This window comes from Triturus cristatus, chromosome 6, assembly GCF_964204655.1.
Source record: "Triturus cristatus chromosome 6, aTriCri1.1, whole genome shotgun sequence".
Classification (NCBI taxonomy): Eukaryota; Metazoa; Chordata; class Amphibia; order Caudata; family Salamandridae; genus Triturus; species Triturus cristatus.
Genome location: NC_140589.1, coordinates 342,854,514 through 342,879,523, shown reverse-complemented (window position 1 = coordinate 342,879,523; position 25,010 = coordinate 342,854,514). Strand labels below are relative to the sequence as shown.

The 25,010-nt window shown below is 46.8% G+C and overlaps 1 protein-coding gene across 1 annotated transcript in view; it reads right to left on the bottom strand.

Moving 5' to 3' along the window:
• The window catches only part of ADAM17 (ADAM metallopeptidase domain 17), a 597,876-nt gene that overhangs the window by 535,646 nt on the left and 37,220 nt on the right, over positions 1-25,010 (bottom strand). The window contains exon 2 of the mRNA XM_085610726.1: positions 14,065-14,197. Coding sequence (XP_085466852.1) covers positions 14,065-14,197 — 133 coding nt within the window. The remainder of the gene's footprint in view (positions 1-14,064; positions 14,198-25,010) is intronic.

Sequence of the window (25,010 nt, the reverse complement as noted above, 5' to 3'; positions counted from 1 at the left end):
ACAGTACCCAATCCTGACTTAAAGCCATACTGGAACTTAGAGAGAACACCTCCATCCTTGGCCCATATTTGCAGTCTATTTACTATAATTCTACCTGCTACTTTCATCAAGGAGTCAAGTAGTGAAATGGGCCTATAGCATTTGGGGTCATTTCGATCTCCCTTTTTAAAAATAGGCACTACTATCGCTTCCTGCCACGTAGATGGAAATCCTTTATTATTATAACTATTAAGCACGTTCGTCAGGAGCGAGACCCATAGCGGGACCCATAAGGAAATATTATCCTTATAAATGTCTATGGGAATTCCATCGGGTCCTGGAGCTTTGTTGTTAGAGCTTTCTGCTAATCCTAATTCCACCTCTGAGATGGAGAAAAAGATCCCCAAAGGAAACGAGACAGAAGGGACAGGCTCAATGACAGTCAACTGGCTATGGCAAATGCTTTCTGGACTAACCAAATCGTCTTTCTTGTATAACTCAGTGAAGTGATTGACCCATACAGACTCCTCTATAGCAATGTCTACCAGGTCAGATTTCCTTTCGACAAAAAGGGAGCGTTTACTGCTCTCCAGAAGGCAATATTATCTCTCAAAGAGCACGCCTTTACTAGAGCACCCCACGCAGCCTCATTCAACTCCGATCTCCGTTTATGTAGTGTAGTTTTATAAGCTGTTCTAGCAGATCTAATATCTTGCTGATTTTTAGGTACTTTTTTTAAATGTCTGCTTTAAATAAGTGTGTGCTTTACTGCACTCCGAATTAAACCAGCCCTCCGCCTTATGTCTCTCCCCTTCCCGTAATGTTCCTGTCAGTTTATTACCAATTTGTACTGTAATATTCTGAAAAGCTACAATGACCGCAGTTGGGTCAGGGGTTTCCTCAAGGCACAACATGAAGTTACTATACTGGCCCGCTACTAGGGTCTGCAAAAAATTTGTGGGGTCAACCTTACTCCATTTTATTGCGTAGCCATTAGTTCTCGTCAGCGATATAGCATGGCAATATAAATTTTCAACTACATTAGATACTAGTCTACTGCTCACCCCAGTATCGAAGGTTGAACTGATCGGGAAATGATCGCTCAGTGCAATGTCCTCTGTTTTAAACGACAGGACACTATGATGATAGCTTATAGGAACCAATGTATAATCTATGACAGACCGCAGACCCCGCCCATTAAAGGTGGGTTGGAATTTAACCTGGGGGCTACATAATTAATTTGCAAAACCCAGGTTCCAGTCATAAATTAAATTATTAAACAAATCTCCCAGCATAGAATGCTCAAAGTGTGTGCAGGGGTCACCCATAAGATTAACCATTCCACATATACCCAAGTTACTATGGGGACATAGATGGCAATTGAAATCACCCGTCATTATGATGCACCTATCATTATGCGCGGGACCTGTCCCATATCGTAAAGAGTTGTTTAAGTCTTCCAAAACTCTTTTTTGGTCATCCTTTGGTATATTGTTGTACAAGTTTACAAGGGTAATATGCTGATTTCCTCCCACTTTAAAGAAGAGTACCTGATAGTAATTATGCCCCCCGGTGGTCTGGTGCTTAATGGTCAGATTGGCAGCATTAGAAATGTATGTGCTGAGCCCACCGGAGCATCTGCCCCTCCTAGTCTGCAATGCTGTAGAAAAATACGTGCGGTACCCAGCTAGATGTATTTCGACCTGTTCCCAGCACTCCTGAAGACAAATTGCATCATAATTGTCAATGAATGCTCGAAAAATGGGATCCTTTACCTTGTTTGACAGGCCCGCTATGTTCCAAGATAGAAGGGCCAGCTTCCCCCTTTGGTCGTCTACTAAGATCTCTGGGTCTAAGGCAGTGCCAGTACAGTTACCTATTTCTATAGATATAGGTACAACATGTTCTCCAACATCCCCCACTGCAATATTTAGGGGTCGTTGACGAGCTGGCTCTCTTTCTTCACCACCACCAGTATACTTAAGCACTGCGGGCTCTTGTCTATCTGGCCACTTTACCGATGGACACGAAATGGTGCCGGCCACAACTACATCTTTATCCCTGCTCTTCAGTTTAGCTTTTAAGATATTATACGCCAAATGATTGGCTCTTCTATTTGGCTTACTAGGCCCCTCACGACAATCATGCATAAGCCCAATAATCAGAGGCAGTCAATCAACCATCTCCAGGCAACTATACCTATTAGCAGTCGGTATTCCTCTCCAGTTATCCCGAGATGTTACATCCCTGGTCGTTTGCCTTCCCCACTCCCTCCAATCTGCTCCCCTCTCTTGGTGGCCTACTCTACACCAGTTCCTATCATAAACTGGAACAAAACGACTCCTGGGAGGATAAAAGAAAGAAAGTCGCTTTGTTTCAATGCCTTCATTTATGCCCTGCATATCCCATGAGCATATGTGATTGACCGTACGCGGGTCCTCAAAATTGACCAAAACACAGTCACCCTGGATTATTTTCCTCCCATGCCCCACCCAGGGCACCCTACGCACCATTAAGATCTTACACGACCAATGGGGGGGTAGTGGTCGGTTAATATTAAGCCAATGTTGTACCTTATTTTTTAATGACCAACTAGGCTCCTCGGTGAGATGACTCAACTCTGGGACCCCAGTCAACACCACCACAAAAGGGCTTACTTCAGGGGGCAGGTTAATAGCTAATTTCCCCAATGAGGGTCCCCAATTACAGTCCCCATTGGGGTCCAATCCAGTAGCTTGGATGTATTGACCTCCTGGCTGGGCTTCACAATGGGGGTATTAAGATTGTCTACCGTTTTTTTCTCAGAAATTATAGGATTCATCGATTTTGCGTTTGCAGCTGGAGCAGATGTTTTTTTTACTGGCAAGCCCACTGGTTTATTAGGTCTCGCGAGCCAAAGGCTCGAAGAGACATTTTATAACTGGGCTTTTCAAAGTGCTGCCGTGGCCTAAAGCTACAGTGCACGTGAACGTGCACACGCGCAGCCGCCAATCACTGCTGCGCGCGCACCACTCGCGTGCTTGCCACACAGCGCTCCCGTCCAAGCGATCGCGATCACTTTCGCTTTGATCACGATCGCTATTACTTTCGTTTTCGGCCGCGCGGCCGAATGCTTGTTTACTTTTACATCGGAGCGCGGCGCCCACTTTAGGGACACCGTGCTCCGTTTATTTATTTACTTTAGTGGCTGCAGGTGGCGTTTTTTTTTTATTTTTACTTTGCTCAGTCACGAGCGGCTGTGGCTCCGCTTCCGTTTTCTCCTCCCTCCTAGGGCCGTTTCATTTAGATCAACAGCTCTCCCCACCCCTTTCCGGCTGGTGTATGCCCTCTGCTCTTCAACATGAAAGGCGGTTCTCCACGAAGGGGATCCCAAACTGCCCTTAGAGGGGCCTATGCAGTTTAAACAACCCCCACGCCTCCTAAATGATTAGACTGCACAAAATAAACAAGGCGGCATGAGGCCCTGGTGTTAGGGCTGGCACCGGCTACCTACCGCATGGCTGAGTCACCGGCCGCCCAGAGACAGCTTATCTATTTAACCGGTGCCTGCTATATCCCCTGGTGCCTCACGGCAGCCGGCAGTAGCCCCCATCATCGCGGACCTTGGCGGGAGGATGTGCGTGGCCCGACAGTGTTCCCGTCGACTACAGATATGTGTAAAATGTCGGCGCTCTGAGAGGCTGCGCCTGTGATAACCCCTCTGGCAGGGGGCATGGCTGGGCGGATAGTTTTAGGTAAATACATTTGATATTCTATTCTGTAATCCGGTTGGTTCTAATTTGTAAAATGTGGGCATATGTTCTCTTATATTGCTACTAGATGTTAGCATGGCTGCGGGTGGCGTTTTTTTTATTTTTATTTACTTTGGTCAGTTACGAGCGGCCGTGGCTCCGCTTCCGTTTAATCCTCCCTCCTAGGGCCGTTTCCGTTAGATCAGCAGCTCTCCCCGACCCTTTCAGGCTGGAGTATGCCCTCTGCTCTTCAACATGAAAGGCGGCCCTCCACGAAGGGGATCCCAGACTGCCCTTAGAGTGGCCTATGCAGTTTAAACAACCCCCACGCCTCCTAAATGATTAGACTGCAGCTTGTTCATTTTTGCCACAAGAGACACAGTTTATTCAAGGCATCTAGTGAATGACGTCACAGCTAGGCTTAAAACGTAGCCAGACTCCACCGAGAAATGGACATGATTTGTTCATGGTTTCTGAGGGTGGCGCGGGATTGGGTTAAAAGGCTGTTTTTTTCGTTTTCACTGACAGACACATTAACGGCGCGATCTAGTACTTCCACAGCTGGACTGAATATACGGTGTCCTCGAGAAGAGGTTAAATGGTGTGTACAAGTTATGAGGGGAATTAATCTGTTCTGGAAGAGAGGCTTTGTAACAAGCCTGTGTCACCAAAGCGTTCCCCGCCAGTCCCTCTTCGAGACCCCCAAAAGTCCCCCATTTCATCTTATCCGCCCCGTCACTCCACCAGACTTTCTGCACAATCTAACAACCCAGCTGCAGAGCGGGGTCCGCTCTTCTTTTCTTTCCCGATCTGTATGATTATATTTTCGCTTTAGTTCGCCAGCAGCAACGCAGATGTTGAATATTCACTGCCTGTACCCAATGTCACTGTATCACTGGAGTGTGCATGTGTGCACCCCTGGCAGTCAGTGGCCGCCCCGCTAAGAAGGGGACACCCCCTACCCCTGCCCCTTCTCTGCTCCCAGCTCACATCTGCTTTTCATTAAATGCAAAGGGAAAGTTTAGAGGAGAAAAAATGTGAAAAGAGATTTGGAGCGGGAGACTTTCAGCCCCCCCCCCCCCTTTAATAACAAGCATTTGCAATGCAATAGGTCTCGAATTTACGCGAGTTTAAGCTATTGGCATTGTAAATGACACTGCCTTTTATTTATGTTTTAAAAATAAAAGGCATTGTCATTTGCAATGTCAATAGCTCAAACTCGCGTAAATGCGAGACCTATTGCATTGCAAATGCTTGTTGTTATTATGACTTAACTTCCTGCCCCCTGCCTTCAGTACCCCAGGATTAACAGGAGTCTTAGAAATGGCAGTCAATTCAGTTAGCTGCTTTTCTATGCACTTTAGTCTGATTTCTATCGGAGAGAAATGCATTTTATAAAGCTCCCTCATTTTTTCAAAAAATTGGCTATCAACCTCATCATCCTTACTGTTTCCAATCAAGCAAACCGAGGCCTCTACGCTTCCTGAATCCAAGACCACATTATTCGCATCTATGTGCATAGAGGCACACCCGCTCTTTCTTTGTTGTTCTAGTCCCTCCCCATACCTTTTGGGTAGCTCGCATTGCCCCTTATCCACGGGCGATATAGTTTTCTGTGATTTCTTTAATATTTTCGATATAGCGCCCTCTCTCGTTCCCCTCGACTGCCTGGTAGGTATATCCTCTAGTAATGGATTTAACTCTAAGTCCGGGTTCCTTTCTAATTGTGAAGCGGATATGAGTTCTGACGCTGACAAGTCTACCGTATTTGGGAAACTATGCACATCTGCGTGGACTGCTATGGGGCCTACTTCTTTATTATGCTGGTCTGGGGTTTTAGCAGTCGCAAAATGCCCCAATGATGATCGTTTTGCCAATGCTAAATCTTGGGACACTCTACGTTCCATAAGGGCAATCCCTTGATCAATGACTGAATTTGCCCTTACAATAAAATTATCTAATGGACCTATTATGTTGGCTGCTTCCATGGCCGTTTTACTCCTGCTTGCTCGTGTGGTCATCATAATAATAATATACGTATACACAAACAATAATTTAAAAAGATAGATAAATATATATGGAATTCACACAGTAGCAGGAGTTAGAAGGGGGGCCCGGCCCGGCCTTATTCGGTCTTTAACGGGCTTAAACGGGCCCGCCCTTGGCCCGGGCTTCGTCCGGCGCTCGCCCGCGCACGTTCCGCGACGCGTAAAGAGACTAAATATAAATAGGTAATGCAGGCAGAAAGGGGAGTGTCCGGGAAGAGGCCGCAGCTATTGGTGAAATTTGCACTGCTGGTCCTCGCAGTCCCGCAATCCCACAGCGAAGAGGCTCACAACACCAAGGGCTCAAAGTTCACAGCTACGAGCGGCTCCCACAAAACGGGGGCCGCGAGCTGTTTTGAAGGAGGCAGGCAAAAAGGGGAGTGTCCGGGAAGAGACCGCAGCTGTTAGTGAAATTTGCGCTGCTGGTCCTCGCAGTCCCGCAATCCCACAGCGAAGAGGCTCACAACAACAAGGGCTCAAAGTTCACAGCTACGAGCGGCACCCCCTCACTCTTCACTGAGCAAGCACCCCATGCAACCTTTCACTACAATAGTCATTTTATTGCAGTCTGCTCGCTCTCTCGGGTTACCCGTGGCGGCGTGCCTTCTCGCCGTCCAGGATTTTAAGTTGCGCCGGGTACAACATCATATATTTCACTCCTTGGTCTCGAAGGGCTCTCTTGACCCCCTCGAAGGATCTGCGCAGCCGCTGAACATGCAACGTGAAGTCCGGGAAGAAACGGATGGCGTCTCGATCCCTATAGTTCAGGATCCGGGCAATAATGGAGCGCTGGGGCCCCAGGCTTGGGCCTCCTCCCAACGCACGGTGGGCCCTTTCCACCAAGAAGAAGTTAGAGAGACGTTTCGGCATCAGGTGTTTAAGGATCAGGTCCTCCACGAAGCAGTGTGCGGACGGGCCCTCCAAACCCTCCGGGACCCCCACGATGCAGATATTATTGCGTCGTGCCCGACCTTCTTGATCTTCCAGACGTGCCACAATGTTCATTAGATTTTTGTTAAGTGAGGCGACCTGCTCCTCAAGCCTCTTCATTTTGGTCTGTAGGCTTCCAATGCCGCTCTTCGCCTCCACCACTTTGTCTGACATCTTTCTGAAGTCTGCGCGGAGCAAGTTGACCTCCTCCGTGACTAGGTCCAACTTGGGTTCCATAGTGACCCGCATGTCCTTTATGGCCATCATGATGTCTCTAAGCGAGGGGTCAGGCCCGTCATCCTCCGCCCCGCTTTGCTGGCTCGCTCCATGGTGGGCCTCCTCTCTGCCCATTGCGACAGTGTACTTGTCGATTTGATTTGTTTGGCCCTGCTCTGTCAGCCTGTTGCGTCCCATGACTGAAGCCCTGCCGGAGCAGTCAAGGCGGTCCACCGGTCGTCCGAGCTGCCTGGACTCCCCCGCCGCCCACAGGGCACTCTAACCTCTGGTTGTGTGGCCGGCACCCCGGCCGCGTCTGGCTCCCAGGTCAGGAGGAAATCCCCGGTCTCACGACAGGCCCCTAGTTCAAGTAATGTCCGAGCAGCCTGCGGCGTTTTCCTGGCTGCGGCTAGGGCCTCACCCTCACTTCCCACAGGCTGGATTGCACGTCCGGCCCAGTCGCCGCCGGGGCCCCCTGGCGCCCCGGTGTACACAGCTTGTTGAACTCCTCCTCTGTCCCAATCCGCCAGTGACAATGCTGCCCTTCACTGAGCCCCGCAGCGCAATTCCAGTCCAGTCCAATATGGGCCCTAGCTCCCTCTGCGACACTCCAGAGACGTCAGGCGCAATCCCGCTGCGCTCTCAGGGCGCGCCCCCAACCAGGGTAGGGCCCAAGTCAACACGGATCCAATACTGGGGGGCGCCTCCCGTGCTCCACTCACCCCAGGCTGGGTGCGATCACAACTGGCCTCACACTCACTGGGTCCGAGGGCGCCGAGGCCTCAGCCAGGCCCGTCACTCCAGGCCCCGCTGCTGCCAATATCCGCCCCAATCTGTCCACAGTCCCAACAGACACTGCTCACCGTTGGACCTCAGTTCCACCAGGCCAGACCCGGCGCTCCTATCCCTGCTGCGCCTGGCTCATCGCTGTCTCTCCGTGCCCCAGGCCACAGGTACGCTACCAAGCACCAGTCCTTCGGTGGGCCGCAGCCACCAGGTACCATGTCTCGTGCCCACAGGGCTCTCCTCGGGGCAAGCCTCAGCCCCCCCCCCCCATCAACGGCACTCTTCGGCGTCAGTCGCACAGCGCCGCCCGCTTACAGCTCACTGGGCCCCGCTGCCGATCGCGGTCTGTACTATCAGCGGAGCTCCGCGGTGACGGGTGCCATTTTCTCCCCGCAGGAATCGCAGCCCGGGCAGTCAGACTAACGGCCGGCCAACACTTGTACTACGCTCCTGGTGCTCGCAGCCAAGGATCATCAACGCTCCGCAATCACACAGGCCGGTAGCCGCTCGCAGCACTCCTCAGCGGCGCAGCAACCCAGTCCTCGCCACCAGTCGCGCTCACTTAGTAACGGCACTCCGAGGCGGCGGGTGCCATTTCCCCACTGCAGGATGCACAGCCCGGACCACCAAGCAACCGCTGCAGGACTCTCGTGGTCGGTTCCTGACGACTCTGACTGCTGCCCGCCAATTCTCCTCTACAGCACGAGCCGGTAGGATGATGCCGGATTTTGGGTGATTTGCTGCGATCTGCTAGCGCAGCTCTCCTAGTGTGCAGCCATCTTCCTTGGCTGCAGGCCACGACACCCCTTTGTTATGTTTTTTTAAGGGTCTCTGAATTGAGTCTCGAGTCCTAAGATGGTTGCGGATTGTTGATGTGGTGGCAGGCAATAACATTTCTCCAAAATCTTCTGGCTCCGCGGCATGATATATACTAAGTTTTGGAGCATTAATTGGTCAAAAACTACTGAACGGATTACACCAAATCACAAAAAGCACTCTTTGTGGACCAAAATCTAGCTTTCTGCCAAATTTGGTGTAAATCTGTTCAGTGGTTTAGGCAGTATCTCCTTCTAAAGTTCCTATGGAAAAATGAATGGGGAAAACGTGTTGTGTGACTCCCCCTGTTTCTCGGCCTGTTTGACAGATCACCCTGAAACTTTCTGGGAAGGAGTAGAGATGAAAAATTTGTTTTTTGGGAGGGGGGGGGGGGGGGTGAAGGTTTTGTGAAGATTGGTGTCAAAGATATAAACAAAACAAAATTAATTTCCTATGGTAACACGATCCTAACTATAACTACCCAGTGGCAATAGCCACTGGGTACAAATGTTACTTACCCTGTAAGCATCTGTTTGTGGCATGCACTGGTGTAGATGCACATGCTGTTGATACATCTGCCATCTAGTGTTGGGCTCAGACATGGTACAACTTGTTTTTCTTCAAAGTCAGTCTTTTCGAGTCACGGAGCCCAGTGATCCCACCTATTAGTGGTATTGAGCATGGGCATCGGCTCCATTGCTAGATTGTTTTTTCCAGTTGGATGGTGAGAATGGAGATAGAGCTTACAAATACTCCAAAAATGCCCATTCAAAATAAAGTAGCAAAGATAAGCAAAAAGAAAGAATATCTCTAATAACGTCAGGCAACCGGGGAGGAGGGAGGGTGCATGTGAACCTACAACACTACATGCCATAAACAGATGCTTATAGGGTAAGTACCATTTTCGGTTCATGGAATGTGTGGTTGAAGATACACATGCTGTGCACAGACTATAAAGCAGTCCTCCCTAAGCAGTGGTTTAGCCTGAGGTTGTTGTGGAAAATTGGAAAAGTATACATAGGACAGCCTGGCCAAATTCAGCTTGTTGTCTGGCCAAGACATCTACAGAAGTGTTTGTTAACGGTATGAAGGGTAGACCAATGAGCTTTACAGATGTCAGCTAATGGTATACTACCTAACAAAGCCATACCAACCCCTTTTTTATGAGTAGAGTGAGGTCTGGGTAGGATAGGTGGGGTTAGCTTTTGCATACCAAGTCTGTAAGTATGTATTTAACCAACCAACAATCAATTCCTGCCTTGGAAATGACATGCTCCTGATGTGGCTTGGAGCAGGACACAAAAAGCTGCTTTGTCATACGGAAGGATTTTGTTCTGTCAATGTAGGACATTAAAAAAAAGTCGTAGGCAAATATCCCCGACTAGTTCATCCATCGTGCATTGCTAGTGGACTGTGGGTGTGGTAGTCTGGCGGCGGAGTTCGGGCATTTCACATTTTCTGTTCTGGCGAACAGGTCTATTTGTGGGAACATCTAGTGCCGGAAGTATGGGAGTGCAACCTAAGGGTGGAGTTCCCATTCGTGGACTTGTTAATGCGTCCTGTTGAACAGATCATTGTTCCCCAGGGCATGTGTTGGATGAGCAGATATACTCTGTAATTTATTGCCCACCACCATATACTCTGGGCTACACTGGACAGCTATGGCGAGAGAGTATCCCCTTGTTTTTTGTAAGTAAAACATGGCAGTCATGTTGTCTGTGCGTATCAGGACCGTCTTGTCCTGTATGAGAGGATGAATTGCCCGGAGAGCAAGCTGTATAGCCAGCACCCCCAGTTGGTTGATGTGGAGGAACTGCTGGACAGATGTTCACTTTCCCTGTACGGTGAGGTGATTGAGATGTACTCCCCAGCCAGTGAGTGAAGGTCAAAGAAGGGCCGCCCCTGCCACAGGTTGTTTGCGTTTCATCACTGCAGAGAGCGATGTCTGCGACCTAAAACCAATTCTAGATCCTCCAGATGACCCTACGCTTGAGACCACTGTGCCATTTAGCACTCTTGCAATGGGCGCATGTGCAGTCTAGCGTGAGGAACTATGGCTATGCAAGATGCCATCAAGCTGATCAAATGCTGACTGTTAACTGATGATGTGGCTGAAAAAGAGACAGCAAGTTTTGAAAGGCTTGCACTCATGGTGGACTTAGGAAAGCCTTCCCCACTGCTGAGTCTAGGAGGGTCCAGAAAGGAACTGTACTTGAAGGGTTAGGATATGGGATTTGGTGAGCTTGATGGTGAAACATAGACAGTGCAAGGTCTGAATGGTGGCTTCGGTGTGTGCTAGGTATAATTGGTGCGTGGCGCTCTTGATCAGCCAGTTGTCTAGGTAAGGAAACAAGTGGATGCTGCTCTTCCTTAGATGAGCTGCCACCACAGGCAGACATTTGGTAAAGACCTTTGGGGCAGAGGTAACCCAGAAAGGAAGCACTTTGACCTGATAATGATAATGTTTTGCACTCACCACAAATCTCAGGTGTCCTAGTAGATGGGTATGTGGAAGTAGGATTCCTTCAAGTCGAGGGTGATCACTGACTGCAGAACGTTATTGCCAATAAGCAGATTATAAAATAGATGGATAAAATGATTTTAAGGTACACAACAAAGGCCTTATATCTTTCTAATGGGTAGCCTTTGTCACCTGACGTTTTGCAGGCCGGAAGAGAATTGATTACTTGTTCTATCTTTGTCACAGTAAATGATGTTGAAATATTGACTACACAGAGTTTAGGAACAGGTAAATGTCTTACGTCCTAAACATCCTATGTAATGGAAGGCTGTAGTGATGGTCCAGGTTGATAAATAGTTGATAATTCAAAAGAAATGCCTGACCTAAGTCTTTAATATTCAACACCAACTTACCTGAGCTGGGACCTTAAACTGAATTAATTGGGATAAGAGTATAGGTTTCTTTTGCTCTTCAAGCCACTAGCTTTATGTCAAACCATTTCTCTTCATACACAGTGGTGTATTATCTGAGATTTCATAATTTCTGTTTAGAAATAGTAATTCCTCGGAGGATCTTAATCGTCACTACACCTATGGCATTTAGTTGGAGTATTGTCTCTAATGAGATCTTGCTCTAAATGTTGTAGTTATCATCTCTTACACTGATGCTGAAGACGAACATTTCATGCCGATTACTCTGGTGCTTTCCCGAGTAATGCTGTACTCAAGGGTTTCTGTGATGTTTTTAACACCCATACACACGCATCTTGGTTTTCTTTTCCCATATGGATTTAGCATTCTGGAGCCTTTTTAGAGGAGTTCTTATTAGCTTGCTAGACTAGATTAATCTGCTTGCATACTACTGCCTACTTCAATGTGGATTTTGCCAGAGATTCTTGACATTTAATCACCCAAGACTGACCAACTAGAACTCAAATTATTTTCTTTCCTATCTTCTTTAGGTCCAGCTCAGACTCTGTCGTCGCTCCATATTTTGTGCAAAAGATTTAGGAATAGTGGTGATCTTTAACCTGGCCCTCTGGGGGACAATATTTTGCCTTACCTCCGTTATAATGAGGGTTCTAAAAAGCGAGACAGACTCTGCTGTACTTTGTGTTCACCATTTACGTGGCTATGAGTGCCATTGCCAACATAGGCACTGGCCACATTTACACTTACAGTTTTATGAATTACGGCTCAAAAGGCAGTTGCAGCGCTACCTTTATTGGCATGTTTTATCTCTGTTAGTCTGTCTTCTTACAACTGCACTACACTTATTTGCCCTTGCAACTCCTGAGCAACTTGGTCACCTTTCTAAACTAGCGAAGTGAGTATACAACCTGTCGGAGGGGGCCTTGAAGTGTCCAACCAGTCATTGGAAATTAAAGAAATAGTAAAACAGAATTAGCAAATGCCATCACCATATCCTGTTAACTTTGAATTGTACTAGTTTCACTCAATGTTCCATGAATTAATTAGCTTGGTCTATAACGTGCCACAAAATATTTTTCTTTGCGTTTTGAGGAAATTTAGATGGATGTAGTGACTAAAGGTAGCAAGCAGGCATCCAGACAGACTGCGCATTATGCAAACAATTGATTGTCAGACCATTTCTGTGTTTTTATTTGTGGTTTCCCATCTGTGATATGCACGACCAAACTGTGTGACAGCGGGAATGAATTAATAAATGAAAGTTTACCAAAAAGGGTGTCCTGGCATCGAGGCCAACCTCCAAACAATGCTAGAAATAAATATGGCAAATAGCCCTGTTTTAAGCATCCTGAAGAATGAAAACTAGTTTTTCAACGACTAACATGATGAGATTTTAGCATCTTTTGTAATACATTGAGGCCCACTGAATACATCACAACTTGTGTAAAGTTCCCCAGCAAGAAAGAGTCTTGACATAAACTTAGGCCTTTGAAAATGGATCTATCCTGATTCCTCAGATGATCTGAGATTAAGATACAGCGAGAAAAGCCTAGTGTAAAGCGAACATTGGCCTTCTGGAGGAGCTGAAACTGAGAGATAATGTATTTAGGGAGGTCAAGTTTTAGAGAAATCCAAGCTCGGATGAAATAATGAACTATACAACAATCTTATGGCATAAAATAATGTTCCTTAAGACAGGGAGGTAAAAAACACAAATAAACAACAATTACTTCCTTTACCCAGGGATGACAGAGAATGCCCCTACCAAAAAGAGAACCACTAGCACTTGCTTCCATTCAATGTCAATCAGGGAAGGTATAATTTGTTGGTTGGAGACTGCTTCCAGAAGGGGATGGAAGGAAGGCAGCTAATGCCCTTCAAATAAATCTATGAGAAAGAGGCCAGAGGAGTAGGTTGACTTGATAAAGAGTACAATTGAGCATATGCTCTCAGGTATGACACAATGGGAATAGTTTAATTTATTGAGATACACTATTTCCTGTTTATTTAACAAGGGGCATACATACACAATAAATATCACTTTAACATGTTTATTTTCACATTTCACGGAGTAATACTTATTTGAAACACAGCATTGCTAAACGTTTATGATTTTAAAAAGGTAAGATTACCTCATGCTAGACACCATTCATTATGAGGATATTATCTTGGGCATTTTCTATTTCTGGATTTCTTTGCCAAAGATGATGCAATCCGAATCTGCCTTGCACCGTTTTAACTTTTGTGTTTAAAACAAAGAAAAGCAGTAAACTGCTTTCATATCATAAAACATTTTTTTACCTAGTACACCTTTACAAAACTAAACACCTTCAATTGCTCTGGGTTTAAGATTTCACTATACTTATGCACAAACTGTTCTCTGTTCTTTTTGTGAAGGAATTGCCCCACAAGTGGAGACACATTTGTTACAAACAACTGTATGTATAATTGATCAATTAGGTACCCATAAACATATCAAGCCTCCTGGAATTGGTAGGCTTAGTCTTGCTCTCTTCTATACAAAAATATAATATCACAGATAGGAGTTTAGAATTATTCATAGCTAGGCAACACACATGTTACAACCAATAGCGGATCAACACATCTGTCAAAATAGGAGCTCAAAATATACCCAAGTGAAAGAAATGTAAATAAAACAGATTGTATACCTGTTTAGAGCTGAAAAACTTAACATTCTTTCTATATGCAAATCTGTCTGAAGATCCCGCTTTGTTAATGAATGTTGCTGGACATCAGATAGGGAAATAATATCATAGTTGGAGAGCACCGAGTCAAGGTTATCTGGAAGAAAAAGGAAATTCAGTTTATACTCAAGACCACAATCTTTAATAAGATTCAGGTCTAAAAGTATCAATATTCTGAAAATAACACAGACCATCTCTGACTTAATGGGATCCATTTTTTCCTAAAAATTGCAACATATTTGCATTTACTTGATGTGTATACATATTAAAATTGCCCAAAACGGTTATTTATTAAGTAGATTTAAACAATGTATTTTACAATATAATTTTACTCCACATCAGCTAACTGGGAAAATATAAAAATGCGCTTTTCTAATTCATGTGTTTATTTTCGTTTCACTCAAAAACACTTGGTGGTGATTGGCAGTTAATGAGGTTGACACATTTTCAGCCTTACTCTTAGGGAAAGTAGCAAACTTTATCATTTAAAATGAATGATAGGGGGCGTGTCCAAGATGGCCGCTGTGCAGTATGCTTATGAACTTCTGTCTTGCTGCCGCCTATTGTATGATTCAGTGATACTAGGCCATGTTGTCGAATTGGTTTTAATAAAAAGATTTACAAAAAAAAAAAAAAAGATGGCGCCTGTGCAGTAGCTCTCCTACAGAGCTCCGCAGCGCCGAATTTTAAACAGACGGTTCCGGGGGTCTGCCCGTCCCGTTGCCCCTCTGCCAGACGTGGGAAGCCTCCGGCTACTTGGAGAGCCTGTGTGAGGAAACAGTAATAAAGGGGGGGCGATAGCCGGCCTGAGAAGAGACAAGATGGAGGAGAGAGGCCTGGGCTGAGGCTGATTGAGTGGAGCAACTGGCCGGGAGTCCCGGAGCTGGGGACGAGGCTGGCCAGACTCAGTCAACTGAACGACTGGTGCAAGGCTGGAGGTAACGCTACGGGGGTAGCGGTGACTGCTCCAGCGACCGCCCAGGTCCGGACCACGCGGAGCGATTGGTGGCGTATGCAGTGTCCGTGGCCGCAGGGGAGCACGGCGGCGCAGTGTGAGAGGCTGGGCAGTGCAGGAGAAGAGGTGGGGCTACTTTGGGCCGCTAGCATCCTCGAAAGCGGCTTGTAGGGGCTGAATTCCGCTCCTCCGGCCTTTCTGGAAGCTGAATCTGCTTGGAGCAAAGGCAGAGACGTGGAAAACACCGGTGGGTGCAGGGCACTCTGGTCTTGGCAGGGGAGGGGCTCGGACCTGCCGAGAGCTCGCTGAACGTGCTGCGGTCCCCTCTCTCTCCTCCCCTTCAAGTACTGTGTACGAGAGGACTCTCATTTAAGGTGCTTGTGTATGTGGATGTCCTGGGATTCGTGGCATGCCCGTTGGGCTCTCTAGGCCGGGAGGGGCTTGCTGCCTGCGTCACGGAGAGGGCCTGTATTGATAGACTGCCGGGACTTAAGTCCTCCCTCTGCTGAGAGGGGAGATTTCACCGACACCCTGCGATCACAGGTGGCCAGTCAATGCACCCAGCTGCTTGTCCTGATTCCCGGGCAGATCGGACTGCAAGGGAGGAGCACAATTCAGCGTTCACTGCGCGGCTGCGGGGTTATAGTCCCTTACTGGAGTCCTTTGGACATCGGGTGCTTCTGTGTGGTTTATGACTTTGTGAGGCACCGGAGGCTTGTCCCCTGCGCAGTTGTGAATATTGGGACACCGGCTGTCCTGACCGCAATTGAGAATTGCTCATAGCTGGAGCCGTAGCTGACGGAAGAGGGCACCATACTGGGCAAGCTGTCGCCAACCAGCTTTGGGAGATAGTTACGAGCAACATGTCGACTACTAGGCCCAAGAAGGACGCCACTATTAAGGATCTTCTTAATAAGGGCTCTGCTAAGCGGGCCGGGGCGACCTCAGGCACAATGTCCCTGAGCCCCACGAACCCTGCAGAGAAGCAGATGTGATTGATGAAGCACCGGTCATGCGCGGATTCATGGAGGCGCTCTTTACTTCGCTGCGGGATGACATAGCGGCCTTGAAATCGGAGGTGTCAAAAGAAGTGAAGGAGCCACGCTACGATATGAACGAGTTAGAGGAAAGAGTGGACTCAGTGGAGCAGTCAGGGGATGCTAGAGAAAAGCTGGAGGAATACCGAAAGGAACTTTTAGAGCTCAAGGACTGCAATGCAGATCTCAATTACTACTTGGAGGATCTAGAAAATAGATCTCGTAGATCTAACATTCGCATCAAGGGCGTTCCGTTACAAGCAGATGTTGGGCGCCTGGAGGATTATGTCTTGCGGCTGTTTCGCCACATTGTCCCGGATCTGGAAGAGATTGGTTCGCACGCATAGTGCTGGCCACCCCTCTTCGGCACTTGGTTCCCCGCAGGACATTCTAACATGCTTCCACGACTACAGACCAAAAGAACTCAGAATGGCTGAGACGCGTGACCAATCATATATCTCCTTTGATGGGGAACAAAGTACAGCTATTCCAGGAGTTATCTATTATCACCCTGCAGCAGAGACACTCTATGAAGCCCGTCACGGATTTCCTGCGAGACAAAGGGGTGCAATACAAATGGGGACATCCTTTCCGGCTGGTCTTAGTTTGGAATGGGCAGACACACACAGTCAGCACTCCACCTGAAGCAGCAGACATTTTGGGCCTAGAAATAGAGCAAGAGTCCTCCTCTCAATCGTCAGGTTCCCAGGTGACTTCGGCGGAGTCACGTCACAGGCGGCACTCCAGGAACAGGTCAGAATCACAAGTGCGCAAACCTACCAAATCCGAAAGTTTCAGGGAGCGGTCAGCCCTACTTCAACAAATTGCGGATCAGAAGCAGTCCCCAGAACATACAACTAAATAATAGGTGTTAAGCTGCAAACACGAGCGAAGCAGAGATGGCTACACATCATACTTTGCCGCAGCCACTTGAACATTGCACAGGGGAGAAGATGTCGCCAAGCTGGAATTGCCAGGCCGGTGCCGGGGCGGGCACCCTTGGATCCCACTTTAACTACACTTGACAAATACAGCCAGCGGCGGAGGCAACCGCCCCTCACCCCCCCCCCCCCCCCGACTACATACGGTGGAACATTGGCACAAGCAGCCGACGACAAGGACCCCTATCATGGAACTACAAGTTTTGCACCATTCGGTGCAGATGTTTATCCTATTTTTCTGGTCATATTGTTGATATATGTTATTATGCACACTAGTTCGCTATTACGGTCATGCCCCAATACACTGGTTGGGTACACAGCCACTATTTGTTACAGCGGGGTCTCGAACTGCGCCCACTAGTTTTGACAGGGTATGGTGCGAATAATTAGTTTGAATGTAAAGGGACTGAACTCGCCTACTAAAGAATAGCGTTGTTATCTCAACTCAGGGCTGCGCCTTATGATATATGCCTTTTACAGGAAACCCATCTCCTCAAGAAGGATTGGGGTAGAATGCGATCCAAATGATTTGATTGATAATATTGGTCAGCTGCTCCGGGAAAGAGGGTCGCGATATTAGTTGCATTTCCAAGGGCAGGTTTAACAGACCCCGTCTGAAATCACTGGCCGTATGCTCTCATTGCGTATATCCTTCCACACCTACACTCACTATATTTGGTCTCTATGCCCCCAGCGACCACCAGGAATCCTTTATAAAGCAAGCCATTGGCACTATTCTGACAACACCGGATGGAATAATAGTGAAAGGGGGCGATTTTAACCTGGTGTGCAGCGCAACCCTGGACTGTTCTCCCCAACGGACCGGGTTCACAGGGTCACTCTCTTCACAGGGAACTCACTGGCTAGCTGACGCAGGCCTAGTAGATGTCTGGAGGAAGCTACACCCCTCTACACAGTCCTATTCCTTTTTTTCTGCCACACACCAGTCTTATCTAGAATAGAGTTCTTTCTGTTCTCAGCATCACTGCTACTGCTGGTGACAGAAGCAGAAATTGATGTGGCTTCTATTTCCGACCATGCTCTCATTTAGCTTACACTGCACCTGCCCTTTTGTAACTTGCGGTGCACCATGTGGCGCCTTAACCCAAAACTGCTGTCCTAACCGGTGCTGTCAAGGAAGTAGAAAAGGCCATCACCGATTACTTGGAGGTGAACTACACTAAATACACAAAAATAAACTATGGGATGCTCTCAAGGCAGTAGTACGTGGAACATACATTGCTCTTGCGGTGCGATTTAATAGGGAGCGCATGATAAAGCGAGCAGAGTTGGAGACAGCAGTGAGGGATTTAGAGATAACACACAGGAGGACAAGTTCCCACCGCGCTAGGCGACAGCTGACCACTGCTCGGAAGCAACAGAAAGCCCTCGATGTAAACGCTGCGGAGCATGCCTAACTCCGCGCAAGACAGAAGTACCACGCCGATGGGAATAAGGTGGGGAAACTACTGGCTCATAGGTTGCAAGCCCAAACCTACTGCCGCCGCATACATAGTCTGACAGGCCTGCACCAGAAACCTAAAACACAGGACGAGGACATAGGAGGACATAGGAGCAGAATTTGGCATTTTATGCTCACCTGTATGGGGGAAGATAGACTTTCCGACAAGGACGCCCAACGTATATTGGACATACGCCACTGACCACTCTCAGAACATATAGCCTCACCTTTAGAAGTAGATATTATTGAACGCAAAGTTTTAGACGCGATTGAGAGGCTCCAACCAGAGAAAGCACCGGGACAGGATGGGTATACAGCAGCCGTTTACAAACAATATGCTGCACTATTGTCCCCCATCTTGATCAGGCTATATAACTCTTTTAGCGATTCAGGAATGCTGGCAGAATCAATGCGCACTGTAATTATAACAGTCTTACCAAAACAGTGAAAGGATCCTCAGTCTTGTGCATCCTGTCATCCCATTTTGCTACTTAACGTAGACGCTAAGATTTTCACAGGAATATTGGCGCACAGACTTGGCCAATAGCTGGAGCCGTAGCTGACGGAAGAGAGGGTTAGTGGAACCTGATCAGTCTGGGTTTGTGCCAGGCCACACGTGCGGGGATAACACCAAGCGCCTCTTTCACTTGATAGACAAAACCCATAGATCCCAGACACAGATGTTGCTTTTGTAAATAGATGCCTAAAAGGCATTTGACCGAGTGCACTGGCCATTTTTGGGGATGGTGCTGGAGGCCTTAGGCCTGGGCCCCAATTTTAGGAGCTGGATCTGGGCCAGCTATAATAATCCGGTGGAACTGGTCTGAGTCAACAATTTAGTATCTCCCTCCTTCCGAATTCTGAGGGGAACGCGACAGGGTTGTCCGCTCTCTCCACTCCTATTCGCACTATACATGGAACCACTAGCAGAGCGCATCCGCAGGCACTCTCTCATTGAAGAGGTTTGGATGGGGGGCCAGTCCCATAAGGTAGTTCTATATGCAGATGATGCCCTACCGACCATTAAAAAACCTCAACAGTCTCTGCCCCCATTGTTAGAGAAGCTCACTGCATTTGGGAAAGTCTCTGGCTTTAAAGTGAATAATACCAAATCCCAAGCGTTAAATGTTACCATCCCACATAATGAGCAGGAATGGCTTGCGTCAGAATTCCCCTTCACATGAGCTACGCAAGGGATCCCATACTTGGGCATATGCATTATGCCAACAATAGACAAATCAATATCATATAATTACTCAGACCTCTTGAGAACGATATGTTTATTTATTCAATCTTGGCATGGGGGACCCATCTCCTGGCTGGGACGCATAGCAGCAGTAAAAATGACTTTTACCCAAGATCCTATATCTCCTGCAGGTCATGCCCTTGCAGCCTTCCACCTCCATGGTCAAAAAACGTACAGCCTACTATTTAATCATTTATATGGGGCGGTAAACTTGCCAGAATCTCTAGGGAGTGAGCATACCTCCTGGTGGCCAAGGGAGGGCTGGGCACTTATCCAGATACTATCAGGCGGCACAGTTGCGCTTCTTGGTGGAGTGGCAACGCCCGCTCACTGAAAAACAACAGCGTTTCCTGGATCAAGCAGTGGCGGGTGCACACATATGGAAAATACCGTGGCTCCCACATAAACTTCGCCCTCCGGGGGTATACATTTCACCTGTTGCCCGAGACACAATATCAGCTTGGGACAAGACCTGCAGCTCTAAACAAATCTCCACTCTGGTTTCTCCTCTCACTCGGATTATGGGTAACCCAGATTTCCCACAGGCTTTAAATGATTGGGCATATGACAGATGGCAGGAGGCCACTGCAAACGCATGGTCGACATGTTCAACGAGCATGGCTTAATAGATTTCACTGCAATGCAACGGGATTTCAGACTCCCGGACTTGGAGCACTGGTGTTATATAGCAGTGCAACATTGGGTAACTTCACCGTCAGTCAGACCACACGCAAGGAGGAAACATACTACGTTTGAGCGTTGGCTTCTGTCTAGAAAAGACGTCCACCGCCTGCTATCAGACATGTACACTTTCTTGAACACAGTCACCAACCCCGCACATACGCCCGCCAGAAAAAGATGGGAGGTGGAATGTGAACGACATTTTACGGAAAAAGGAGCGGGCAGATATTTTACACCGTACACGCACATCGGCCACTAGTGCCTTCGGTAAAGAAACAATGTTAAAAACTGTTTATTATTGGTACTACACTCCGTCACGTTTGACTCAGTGGCAGAAGGGGAAAGACGGTAAATGATGGCGTCACTGCAACCGTTCCGGAACACTTGTTCATTTGCTGTGGCACTGTCCTAAGCTTCATAGCTACTGGGCCGACATTCTGGTGGATGTAGATCAGATGTTTCATACAGAAATACCTCGCTTTCCCAGCTATGTCTTACTGGGTTTCCCTAACGTCCAAACATACCCGCTCCACTTCATGAGGGGAAAGGCTATCACTATGGCACTTTGCGCTGCAAAACAGGTACTGTTGTCTAGATGGGGACCCACATCGTCCCTACACATACAGATTGGCTGCACAAACTTTGGGACCTCTTGGGCATGGAGAAATTAACGGAAGCAATCACCCACACTCGACCCAAAATTAGGGACAAACATGTGGTCCATGCACAGTGCATGTTTGTTTCTTAGTTTTCCCCGAGTGTCAGTCCCTCTTCCCCGTTTGTTTCCACTGAAACCCCCACCTTTGTTTTATTCCACGCTGGCCTCTGGATGTAGGCGATGGCTGTTGCATTTTCAAAAATTAATAAAAGTGTATACAATCCTTAAATGAATGATAAAGGCACGCTACGACCTACTAAGCAACAACACAAGAAATATATCAAAGACCAGAATGAATGAACTTGACAATGGTAGATATCATGCAGATAACACCGTCCTTGTCTTATACTGAAATCAAATCAAAAGAAAACAGATAACTATTCATGCACTTACCAGTATAAATTAAACACAATCCAACACGGTAAACTCTTTCAGAAATCAAGGGGATAAGAGGTCATTCAACACCCAGGATAACAGCAACCTCCATTAATTGATATGTCTTAGCAAGAAATCTGTATCAATTTTGCCACACTATACTTAGACCATGAGTGTTACCTTCTCCGAGTTCTCAAATACCTTCACCACAGTCACGGTTTGTGCTTTAGCATGGGCTCCTACTGTAACCTCAAATGTGGGTGTGTTAATGGAGCCCCTCCAATCTTTACTAGTTTGAATTTCGACTGAAAGATACAGCTCTCTTCCAAACAGCCTTGCTAAAGGGTAGAGTAAGAATTTAACTTGCATACCACCCACAATTTTATTTTGCTGTTGAGGAGCGCCACTTTCACTGTGCCAGACTCCTAATACCTTGTGCTAAACTAGAGGCAACCATTCCACTAGTCAGTTCCTCTTGGTAGTCCCTTAATCAGCAACATAGTTTCATGCAGTCTCTGACACCAGCCTTTCTTCCATGATACGCCTAAATTTATTCCTGCTACTCTGACTCCCAACTATCAAGCAAAATAGCACCACTCGATCCTCTCACTGCAGCTGCGATTTAGTTCACTTCTTCCGGTTGAAAAGAGAGACTCTGAGATGCATAGGATTAAAAGAGGAAGTATGAACATACCTATCATCCTCTAGCAGTTCCCTCTTCATATGCCAATAAACAAGTCATTCAACTATTGCACCTGTATGCAAAATAACGCAAGAAGCAGGCAGCAGATTGACTTCAACAAATTCAGCTAACTCCAGACACATTGATGATTGGTAATAGAAATCAGAATGTTCACATTTTATTTATTCATGTCTTTAACAACTTTATATAGCGCTCATGTACTAACATAATTATTTGGGCTTTGACAAAAAATCTATATGCAGTACACACCAATGCCAGCATACATTACAACAAACATCATTACAGAATATTTTTTACAAAATGTCCATTTGTTCGTAGAATATATTTGGATGGCATCTACTCCAGAAAAGAGTTGGAGATGCTGCTCCGCGTGCTGATGATACAAGTGCTCCAAAGAAAAAAAGAGCAAAATTCCGAAAGTCTGATGAAAAGCTGTGATGAGGACCTTGAAAGTGCAACTTGGGTGGTACCAAACCACAGATATATTTGTGGATTGGACAGATAATTTTGAATTGGGAACACTCTCTTATAAATAGCCAGTGAAGGGAATGGAGGATGGACATAAAGTGTCAAAGTGGGTATGTTAAGAGCAGCAGAATCAGTGTGCTCTGAATCACATGGAGGGGATAGATGATAGGCAAAGGGAGTCCAGCAAATGAGCCCTGCAGTAGTCCAGATGATCCAAAGTAGTAAAGAGGACAGTCATGCTTCTCAGCAGTAGTGGGATAATCAGTAATAACGTCCATAGAGACTTCTGCAGGCTTTTGTGTTCAAATGGCAGCATTTTAATGGCATGAGCTGTCATGGTCTGATCACAATCTAAGGTAACTGAAAGCTTTTTTGCTTTGGAGTCTGAGGGTAAATCACAAAGATTGATGCCAAGGAACCAGGACAATGTCCTAGGAGGGGCAAAGGCTCTAATTTGAAAGTATTCAGCTCGATCCAAATGATATGCATCCAATCATCAAAGGTTTACAAGATGTCAGCTACCACAGGAAGGCTATTCTTCAGATCCAGTTTATAATACATTTGTACACAATTGAAAATGGACTTGGGCTTCTTTAATAAGTATATATGATTGAAGATACTTTTTTAACTTAAGAATACAGTAAAAATCAACGAGAGATTCAGACCAAGTTAATCTATTAATTCGAAATGTTTTCAGACATTTTAGAAAAACACATTGTAAAATAAGAATATTTCTTGAAGCACCGTAATCAACATACATAAATATACTAAGCACCACCCACTGTAACTATCACAGTATTTCAACCACTTTTCTTGAAAAACCCGAGCGTGTAGATCCCTCCACCATGTAACATTATTAGTGAGGACGTTAGGGTGGCATTAATGCAACACAGTGTTGTAGGCATTCATCCACCAGGATTCACCTCCTAACATTAGCCATCCTGTTGCAAATCATAGTCACCTCTTGTCACAAAACTCTTCCACCAAACTGCTTTTGAAATTTTAGAAAGTGTTTCCATCCGTTGATGGAATACATTGGCTAGAATATGGTTAATTAAGTGACAGTGGGAACTACATCTTTCTCTTGAGCATTTGAATTGGATCAGCATGGCATAATAGCTAAAGCTGAAAACAAGGAATGAAATCATTTGCAGAAAAATAAACGTTAATGGTCACAGGTGGGGTCCCTCTGGGATCCCACTACCAGGCCTAGAGGGTCAGGGTATTCCTAGCCTGCCCTAGTGCAATTTTTAGGTCTCGCCTTGCTATCGTGTAAGCGATCGCAAAGCGAGACTATTGTGGTTTTTAAAAGTGCTCCCAAAAAGCGGATTGCATGGATAGCACGCGCACAATCACGCGCATCGTGCCGCCATGCAATCTGCTTTTTGGGAGCACTTCAAGGGGTCCGCTCCCCCGCCCCCAAGCGCGCGCGCGCCACGCTCCGCCGGGCTTGTCTTGTTTTGCATGCCATCTTCTCTCCTTCCCAGCGTATTAACCAAGCATCTGACAACGCTGTTTTTAACAAATCATTCCCCCCCCCTTGTTTTAACCCACCATGTCCTCCTTCCTGATCGCTGTTGATTTAAATCCCTCCCCCCCCCCCACTTCAGCCACTTCCCGCACTATCACTCGAATCCCCGAAGGTATCGGAGTGCTTTATAAAAGCACCATTTACATTACAAAGACACTTTCAGTTTGAGTTTTTTTTTCTATTACACACACAGGCATTAAGTGATTTGCCCAGGATCATAGGATGTTGAGCCAACGCAGAGACTCGAACCCGCTTCCTTAGGTCGAAGGAGGAGGCACGAATGAGAACCATCCTAAAATGAAAGGGTCGGTCAGCTTTCTTTTAATACATTTTCCATGTGTATAATGTCCATTCCCGTCCCACATGCATGACGCTCACCACGCCTGCAAACACTACTCCACCCATTAATCATGTCTACTTGTCACTCAGGCCTGCAATAAAGCTTCCACTTTGAGATTGGTTGACAACGCTTTGCCAAGTACTTGCTATCTTTTACAAGCCCACTCCATGGTTAGTACTCTTATCGGGGTTGCAGACCATAAACAAATCGCCTGGAATGCGCTCCCCCCGCCCCCGCCAAGCGCGCGCGCCTCGCTCCGCCGGGCCTGTCTTGTTTTGCATGCCATTCCAAAATAAAAAACATCACCAAATATTGGTCATAACGTGCTGGCAATATTAGACTTTCGAAAGCATGGAAGGTCTATTGCTGCGCGAAATGTCTCAAAGGTACCCACCGCAGCACTCAAGAGGATACACAACTTGCCGTCAGCCAGCTTTGCCTTTGACATGCATTGGTTGTGTTAACTCACCCTCCCAGCCCCCGCCATTGTTTTTAACAACTCCTCCTGCTTTT